The sequence below is a fragment of the Haliaeetus leucocephalus genome, unplaced genomic scaffold (assembly GCF_000737465.1).
Source record: "Haliaeetus leucocephalus isolate CR32 unplaced genomic scaffold, Haliaeetus_leucocephalus-4.0 Scaffold373, whole genome shotgun sequence".
NCBI lineage: Eukaryota > Metazoa > Chordata > Aves > Accipitriformes > Accipitridae > Haliaeetus > Haliaeetus leucocephalus.
The window spans coordinates 3747550-3757641 of NW_010972809.1; the positions used below are offsets into that span (position 1 = coordinate 3747550).

General features: G+C 38.9%; 1 protein-coding gene across 1 annotated transcript in view; it reads left to right on the forward strand.

Moving 5' to 3' along the window:
- The window catches only part of RBM24 (RNA binding motif protein 24), a 10290-nt gene extending 416 nt beyond the window's left edge, over positions 1–9874 (forward strand). Inside the window, exons 2-4 of the mRNA XM_010573188.1 lie at positions 130–253; positions 1355–1409; positions 7767–9874. Coding sequence (XP_010571490.1) covers positions 136–253; positions 1355–1409; positions 7767–8097 — 504 coding nt within the window. The 5' untranslated portion in view covers positions 130–135 and the 3' untranslated portion in view covers positions 8098–9874. The remainder of the gene's footprint in view (positions 1–129; positions 254–1354; positions 1410–7766) is intronic.
- The last annotated feature ends 218 nt before the right edge of the window (positions 9875–10092 follow it).

Sequence of the window (10092 nt, forward strand, 5' to 3'; positions counted from 1 at the left end):
CGCTGCCCCGGCTGTGCCCCAGCGGCGCCCGCGAGGGTGGGGTGGGGGGGCAGCTGGGTGGCTGCCGTGGGCGAGAGGCTTCTCCTTCCCGGCGGAAAGGGTTCTAATGCGAAGCATCGCCCTGTTAAGGTCACCATGGCTGACAGAGCTGCTGCTGAAAGGGCTTGTAAAGACCCCAACCCCATCATCGATGGTAGGAAAGCCAACGTGAACCTGGCGTACCTGGGTGCCAAGCCGCGGATAATGCAGCCAGGTGAGGAAGCGGCCCTGAAGGGCTTTTTTCTCTCTACCTCAGGTTTCTGAAGAGGGTAGAACTTTTAAAAAAAAGGTAGCGCTGCCCTGCTCTTCCCTGAAGTACGCTCGCTGTTTGGGTGTGCTTTGGTTTTGATTTTTAAATGCAGCGTGCGGTAATTTTCTGGCTATTTCGTACACGTGCCTTATTTAAAAACCAAAAGCAATCAGAGATAAAATATCTGCAGCTCCCCAGGAAGACTTCCACAGCTCAGGCACTTCAGTGGTTATTCCTACTGCTGGGAATGTGGTGGCGCTGACCATTTACAGTATCGTTGCAGGGAAAGATTGGCCTAGGAATGAATCGCTTCCAATGTGTGCGGTCTTATTAATACAAACAACATCTTAATGCAAACTCCTCAAACAGATGGGAGCTATTATGCAGACTTGAAAATGAAATGGCTCTTCTTAAGACCACATCTGAGCCAATCTGATGTCCTAGCCACTTCCCAAACTGCTGCTTTGCTGCAAGAGCGATGGGAGCGCAGAGTGTGTGCACAATTGTGCTCTATAGGAGGCTGCTCTAAATTCCCATGTGCTCAGCCTGAGGAACAGTTGTGTGAGTAATTGAGTGCCCACCAAGGAAAGAAGGGGTTTATGCTTGGGCACTTGAAGAACAGAAATGAAGTTAGGATTTGACCCCCATGCTAAGTCCTCATGAGCAGAGATGGCTCAAATTTAAGTCTGTAGAAGGTACACAAATACACTGATGCATAGAAAGTACCATATAATCATTCAGCGGCTAAAGTTAGGGACCAGAGTGGAGCACGAAATAAAATATGAAAGAAAACCTTGTGCTTGTTGTTTAGAAAGAGTCGTTCTTCCAAACATCTCTAGGAAAGAGCACGCTTTACTGTTTTAAGTTCTGGATGCGCATATGTGTGTGTGTGTACATACAGATTGATACATTTTGCTTTCTAATTTTTGGTTCTACAAAAATTCTCATCACTGGAGGTTGTTAGTGAAGGCTGTTACTCTGCATTTGTGTGCGTGTGTATATATAGCATAAATAAGTGGCCAAAGGAACACCCATACAGAGAATATGATGTGTTTTTGTTGGTAGGTTTTGCCTTTGGTGTCCAGCAGCTTCATCCAGCTCTCATACAGAGGCCTTTTGGGTAAGTCTGTTCAATGGGACCTCAAACAGGGGAGGAAAAATCTTTTTTTAAAAAAAGGAAAGAAAAAGTATGATCCTTGAAGGCCTCTTGCAGTAGCAGCCTTATAAACTCAACAGCAATGCATAAGTTCTCAGACTTATAAATGTCTACCCATAAATGTGCTCACCTTGTCGGTCATGTTCTAAATGCCGCAGCTGAGTCAAGTTGTGTGGGACGTGTCCCTTCCACCTAAGCAGTCCAGTCCCGTATGACCCTATGATAAAACAAGGAGGTATGACTTGATGCAAGATTGCTGTGCCCCATTTCTCTTTTTTCAGCTTGACTCAATGTTATTTATCTCTTTCTAATCTGACAGGGATCGTTTACAGTTAAGATAACTGATCAGAAGGATATGATGATAAGAGGTGGAATAGTTCTGTTTGGAATTAAACTCTGTAACCAGTAGACTCAAACACAAACAAGCTAAAATGGTGATTAACGATGCATGTATGTTTTTTTCATATAGTCAATAGACCTCCGTGTGCTTTTTTTTTATTTATTTATTACAGTAATGAAGTGGTGTTGATAGCTAAACTGTGTGCTTTTATTTAATTGAAAGAGCTGTAGTGAAAGTTTTTTGGGGGGGGTCTTTTTAATTTTGTTTTTGTTGTTGAGGAGTGACTTTGCCATGGGGAGCAAAGGGCCTTTTTTTTTCCTTGCTTTCAAGCTGTAGCCTGTGACTTTTTTAACCATATTTTGTAGTGAGTGCTAAATTGTGTGACTTCTTGATTTTTAAGTAAATCAACGTATTGCTTGCATGTTCATAATTTGGGAGGGGTGTTCTTGGGAGGGGTGTGGAGCTCTTTATTAACAATGTGCGTTCATTTGGGCTTTCTAATTGGAGATTTTTTTTTTTTCTTCAACATGTCTTTAATATGTAGCGCATTTTTCCTTTACTTGAGTACACTATTGCTAAGTAGATCTAACTCTTGCTTCTTATAGGCATATAATTAGGAGGTGAAGTCTCCTTTATACTTTCCATACAGTGTCACTTCACTAATGCACACTGACTGAGAAACTCATTGCAAAATAATGCATTTTGCTAATTAATGAGTAAGCTAACAATAAAGTAGGGAAAATATGTCACAAATGTATTTTGTTTATTTGATTAGAATAGCTTTAGAATATTGTACCTAGCTGTTATTAAGCAGTGATAGCTTCTCAGTAGTTTGATTTGTCAAAATGGTAGGAAGCAGTTCCTGTCTTCAAAACTGTAGGAAAAAGTTTTCCTAGAATCTTTATGTAGCGTTCTAAGAGAACATTGATTCTTCAGAGACCCATGGGGAGGTTGTGGAAAACTTTTTTTCCTTTTTTTTTTTCTTCTTCTTCTGATTAGACTCTATTTTGTTTGACTTCTTTGAAGTGTGAGGAAACAACAGTGTATATACAGTGATCAGTTTATGATGCTTGTGCTAAGGGAGGCAGGAGGCGGAGTACGTTGTCTACAGAGCTGTTAAAGCACTTGTTGCAAAGAGGAACCAGTGGACTGCCTGGGGATCAGCCGTGGAGAGACTGAGTATTTGCTGAGCACAACAGAAAAGGAGAACCTGTGGCAATCCGTTGCTGAAAGGACTGTGCAAATGTAGGGCTCTTTCTTGCTTTCCTCACCCAGAGCCAACAATAGATCATGTAAATCATGTTTAGGTCAGGGAAATTCTTCCAGCAGGCTGAATAGGGTTTTATTTCTAATGCAATATACATAAATCTGAAGAAAAGGAACGCTGGTCACAGGGTCATGTATATATGAAATTGGTCATTTTTAATCCGTGGCTTTTGCCTTTCTTTTACTGTTTGCAAATAAAGGAGATGACTAATCCTGCTTCCTCCTCAAAATTTCCAATGACCTGTACCTTTTCTAAAGAAGGTAGTTCAGATTAAGAAGAACAGCATTCATTAGGATGAATGAACATCCTCATTCACTACATTTCTTGACAGAAAGAGGGGTTGTTTCAGTGCTTACTTGAATCTACTTTTATCGAAGAGTTCACTGTTAGAGGATGTTACATGGACTGCACTGAAATACACGGTCACCTTAAAGCTTTTCTTCCTCCTGTGCAGTTGCGCTTTTTAAAAGTACACTTTACTAACATGCTGTGTAGAATGGGTCGTAGTGGTGATTCACTACCAATACTCTACTAATCCATACACAAAAGCTCCAAATGTTTTGTGGTTTTTTTTTCCTACCAGACTGCAAATTAGTGTGGTGCTGCCATATTCTGGTATGGTCAGCAGTGTTTTGATATGGTTCCCCACCTATCAAACAAGAAACTGAACATAATTGGATTATGTTACATTACTTTTTTACTGAGAAGATGCAGAAGTACAATATTCTGAATTAAGTACAACATTATTGTGGTGGAGGGAGCCAGAAACTAGATTAGCTTCAATGCATGAAGCATTTAAAATGCTTGGAATTTTTCTTTATTCAGTGCTGCAGAGATCAGTTCATCCACCAAATAACATTTCTCCCTGCTCTTTACACTTGGCATCTATCTTACTGTTGGTGTGTTTTGTAGAAAGCTATTTGATCACAGGACTGGTTATCTATACAGCTCTGTTTTCAGGATTGTTTATTAAAATACTATCTCTGAATTCAACAGGAATTTATGGAGGGGGAGGACGACTTTGCCTCCTAACATAGCTTTTCTCATTTTGCTTATGTAATTTTTATTTTAACATTGGTGGGAAAACATGGGGTTACATGGAGGTATCAGCATAGGATATGACTTGTTCTGTTGGAGAGATTTTTTTTCCCCCCTTTGTTTTCTATCTAAAACTTGTACCTCGATCAAAATGAGAACATTCCCACTGTTTTTAGTAAGACCAGAGTTAAATCTAAAGTTACTAAGTTCATTATCAAATGGTTTGCTGATACAACCTCCTTGGTATTATCTTCTAAGAGGCAATTCTGCCTTTCTTAAGAGAGAAGGAAAAGCCTCCTCTTGAGTTTATGATCAAAAGACCTGTATAATACTAGACTAAGGATAATCTGGAAAGAGGGAATGAAGCTGGAACAGTCAGAAGTTAACCTGCAGAATGCTAAATGCCCTCTTAATAGTATCAGGCACAAACTTAAAAGGAAGCATATTAAGGGTCTTGTATGTCTTGATGCTTACATAACCTATTTCTGCTATAAGGAAAGCTGTGCATTGGTTGAAAATCTACTCTTTAATTATGCTTACAAAACCAGATGATGCCATGCAAGGGCCAAAGCAAAACATTTCATTCAAAGTTAAATATCTGCTTTCACAAGAATTTAATGTTGAGAGTCAATGATGTGCTACTACTGCTGAATTTCTGTATGCCACAGCTCTCTGCATTAGTCTAGAAAGTCCTTTCTTTCTTTTGAAACAATTAGCTTTCACTTTATTATTGCTATAGGATTATTTTTGAGGTCTTAGTTAAACACAAATCTTTTACTATAACAACAATGAAAGTCTTAAGGCACATCGCAGGAGTGTATGCCATTCAGTTTTGAATAGCCAAAAGATAGTTACGGCTAAAGTTAAATGTGACTTCCCTTTTCCTTTATTGCAAAAGCGTAAAACAGTAAATACACATTTCAAAATAAAAACTACTGCCAGCAAAGAAAGCTTAAACCATGTACAATTCTCACACTCTTACTCTCAAAAGTAAAGCAGCAGCTTTTATTTAAAATTAAGGATACTAAGGATATCCAGCGTAACTGGGAATTGCTTTTTCAGCTTTTGACCTGGCAGAGCATTAAAAGTAGTTGGGTTCTGAATGGCTGAGATCTACATGTGCTGGCCTTTGCACTAGGTAGAAATTTACTTTGGCCATATAAAGCCATTTTACTTGACTCAAAACAGTTGTAGCATGACAGATGATCAAAAATAGCCCCACTGCAGCTTATGCTGTCAATCATCATGTGTGAAATGGCACGGTGGTGAGGAGCTTGCACAGGGTTTATGTTTATTGTAGGGTAAGATGTGGCAAACAGATAATGTTTCATAACTTCACCACCTGTTAGTTTCTTGGCTTAAATAAAACAAGTCACAAGAGTTTAAGTGGGAGCACATGTATCTTTCTGTCTTGTGCAAGGATATGGCCAAGTGTCCTAATGTCTTCAGAAAATCTTAGTAACATCAGTTCAAGTCAACACAAGCAGCTAGATAAGCTTGCTTATTGTCTCTTCTGTTAGAATTACTCTGTTCCATAAATGCTGCATGTAAAGATTCCTTTGATGTGGTGTTAAATGGACTCTTGATGCAGAAGAGGCTCTTGGTGCCTTCAAATTTTGTTTTAAACCTCTTTCCTTAGTACTTAAAAACCATGGTGTTATATTTATTACGATTGTACTTGACTGGTGACCAATACAAAATGCTTGTTTATGCTCATCCGTTTTGTATGGAGAGCTCAGGTAATGATGTGTATTTAAATGCACAGAGCCAGCTTAAGTAGGCTTCAAATGCACTTCTGGCTAATCACTTCATAAATTAGGTGAGTGTTAAAAACCCAACTTATGGTTTTGTTTTATGTTTTCTTTCCCTTCCCAGTCCCTATTTGTCACTTTTTTTTTTTTCATTTCTCCCTTCACACAGTAGGAAATGAATTTCATTGACATGTTGGGTTTTTATGATTGTGGTGTTCATGTCTTAAACATGGCAACTGAACATTTCTCTCTGCTAATATTCCTGTTCAATCAACTGAGCTCTTTTTTTCTTAAAAAGAAACCTAGGCCTGACTGTCACTTTATTTGAAACTATGTTTTGCTATGAATCTAGTTGACAGTGTCCCTTCTGATTGAATCCTTGTTGACCATTTAAGTAAATCGTGAAGTTATTTTAAAAATGAAACAAACAAAAAAACCCTTTCCATTAAATCTTGAATTTGGAGAAAAGAGGACAGTTTTTACCATTGCAGTTTGCATCTGTGCTTACAGTACGCTAAAAGGTTGGTGCAGTCTTTAGAGTTGTCTGTAAAGGTAAAGTTGAGTATGAAGTAGTAGTAAATCTGCACAAGCAGTTTTTTATGGATTTGTAAAGATTCACTGACTGGAAAGGAGTTGCATATATGAAGGACTTTCTGTGGAAATCCAGATGCAAGACAGGGTTACGAATGTAAAATGAGAATTATATTGAGTATATTATTTTTAAAAATCATATTATATGATAAAATACAACTATGAGATGAACTTGTATGTACACTTGTGTGCTAAGACAACAATGCAACCAATTTGCAAAACTGAAGGGCTAAGTAAACAAGCCAAGGAAGCAAGTTTTGTGGCTTGGAGACGATGGGAAAGTGTGTGTACTGATCTGTTCAGAATGGTTATTTCTTAAGCTGTAAATTTGTTTTTTGCTTTTGTTAAGCACCAGATCTATTTAGACTTAATCCTATGCCCACCTCCCAAAAAAACTCTATGCTGTATGTCTTGCATAGAAATAAACAAGCTGGCACAAAACAGGACATCAGTGGCCTGATAATCAAACAGGTTTGACCCTTGTGTCCTTACGAACTTTTATAAAAGTGTGATGCACATGTACTTAGGAGTCACTGTTATGGATTTTAATAGCATCTATGTAGCTTCCCCTCAATGGCCTCTTGTGACGGAGTGAGCTGCACTATCGTTCGTTTGGAAAGTGTGATTCTTGCTGTGTTTACCACACTTGTGAACTTTATTTAAACTCCTTTGTCGCCTGTGTTGGTTTTTTCTTATTTTTAATAAGGGTGACTGAGGTTGCAGAGAAATTAATGTGTGCTGAGTCTGCATAGCAACTTAAGTAGGGTTGCCACAATACACTCTCCCCCCCTGCCCTGAGAAGACTTTACATAAAGTCAGGGTTCAACTATTTTGTTGCCTCATTGGCTATTGTCAAACTCCTTACAGTGATGCTGTCAAACTGCTCAGTTACTAATAATGAAACTATTGCAGGAAATAATTTTACTAAGAGTCGAGTAGTTGAGTGAGAAGCAGGGTAATAAAAATGGCTTACAGGTGATTTGAAAAACAAATACTGCAATTTTCCAGATGGAATAATCAAGCGTACTCCTTTAGAGTTGTTCCAAAATGGACATCAGTAATCCTGGTCCTTCCAAAGATTGTAATAGCATTAAACATGATATCCTCAAGCAACATTAAACACTCCTATTTAACTCAGCTGTAATGCTGTGCTTTGGAGCGATGCATCTCTTCGGGCCGGTGAACTGGTAATTGGTCCATTGAGTCTAGTTATTGTGGCAACCCTATGCACATAACAACAACTAAATTGAGTTTGTTTTAGTTCGGAGTATGGATATGACGCTTAGGCGCTGGCTCGCGTACCAACTCTGACTGCCTCTCCCATCTTTCAACAGGATACCTGCTCACTATGTCTATCCACAGGCTTTTGTGCAGCCCGGAGTGGTAATTCCCCACGTTCAGCCCGCAGCAGCTGCTGCTTCCACTACGCCCTACATCGATTACACCGGAGCTGCATACGCCCAGTACTCGGCCGCCGCGGCCGCTTATGAGCAATACCCGTACGCTGCCTCGCCGGCTGCCGCTGCCGGGTACGTGGCGGCGGGGGGCTACGGCTATGCGGTGCAGCAGCCCATCACCGCAGCAGCGCCTGGGACGGCCGCTGCGGCTGCCGCTGCTTTTGGCCAGTACCAGCCCCAACAGCTGCAGACAGACCGTATGCAATAGCAGATGGACTCCTGAAGGAAGCTCGCTCTTTCTCTTCCTCTTTTCAGCCTTCCAGTATACGTAGTTGATCAGAGACAATTGATATTAACTAAGGAGCTTTAAGGAAAGCGATGCTATTGCGAAACTAAAGATTTTTATTCCACTGTCTTCATACAGTATGCATCCAGATCATGTTGTTAGAGGGGAGGGGTAGTGCGGCATGTCTAGTTTCAAGTATCAAGCCAGAAGAAAATGGGGGGAAAAAAATACTGTACTGTCATGAAAGAGTGGCAGGAGTAGCAATGGGACTTATTATTTTCAAACAAACAAACAAGAACCAAAAAAAGCAAAGGTGTACTTTTTACAGTATCAGGGAAGCAAAACTGCCTTTTATAAGTAAGAAAATGGTATTTGAAAAGTTTGAACCAGGGAAAAAACTGAGTCAGCAATATGTAATCTTTATCCATTTTAAGAGGAAAACAAGCTTAAAGCACTGATTGTCCTTTCTAGCTTTCAGAAGTTGTCTTCGTGAGATAGTACCTTCTCACTGTCTCACTAACGGGCATCGAACAACCCAAGGAAGATGGCCGGCTAGTAAGATGGCGGACAGGCACCAAAGTTATTTTCTTCTCTGTCCTCTGGATGAGTGGAACTATGGAGCAAGTGATGTGGAAGTAAGGGGTGCAACAGCTGTAGAGACAATCAATAACACAGACAGTTCTGGACAGAATACATCACTCGTGCTCATGTGATGAGCTTGTCACATCCTAATCCCTCGCCCCATCCTGTTTCACTTTTGGGAAACTTTAACTGCTGGTGTCAGCTATTCTGATTCTAAAATAGGATCAGCCCTTTACTACAACAGCCTTCTCTTTCTATTTATTGCATCTATTCGTAACTTGTGAATAAAGGCAGGAAGAAGCTTAATGAATTAAAACCTTTAAGAACTGTTTTAAGGGAATTTTCTTTTCTGAAACCATTTGTACAATTTTAATATCTATTTCAGGATTATATTTAAAATATTTATTAGCAAACATACAGTACACAAGGTGACTTTTGTTACCAAGACTGCAGTTCTTGAAGGGTTAATGGTATGTGATTTATACTGTGCCTTAATTGTTATGCTATTTAAAAAGAAATATTTATTTTGAAAGTTTTACTATGCTGCACTCTAAAGAAAGCGACTTTAGATGTGACACTGTAAAATTATGTATTCATCTCATGGCATAAATTATTTAGTAGGCTTAGATGTAGCATATTAAATATTAACCTAATTAACTAAGGATGTTGACTTGGATTTATTTAAATTCAGTATGTGCACTGTATGAGGGTACTCTTAAATTAACACTTTAGGTTTTTAAATAAATATTGCTAGTTCATTCTTTTTCCCTCTACTAGTTTTTCATGTAGACCTCTCAAATACATTAGTGCCGTTTTCTCACTCGTGTATGTAGACTGACTATTTTTCCCTTTGCTAGAAAATGCTGCTTTACATTGTCCTGTGAAACTACAATACTTGCAATTTTTATTCTTGACCGAAATGGAATTTAATATTTTACACTGTATTGGATTTTTTTATACTTGAACAATTTCATACAAGGGAAGACAGGATAGCATTTTTACGGACTTTATCCAATGTCACTGGATTTATTTTAAGTATTCTGAATACTAGCCAGTGTTATAATGTAGACATTACTCTCCTGTGCATATTATTTATTCAGTATGTATATTGCTTTACAACATTTCAGATCTCTTAATCTATTCACTTGTATTAAAACAATAAAAAAATGTTGTCACATCCCGTCTAGTGATGTTCTTGCTCAAATTGTCTTAGATCTTGTTTAGTTAAAACTAGGGGGGCAACCTTTTATGTAATTTTCCTGGTATGTGGGGTGAATAGTAGCACATGCACTGACTTTAAATACATAGACTGATATGAACTGTATTACATGGAGGAAGTTCTACAGAGAAGATGGAAAAGATCCATCCTGAGAGTTATCATAAAATAATTCAGAG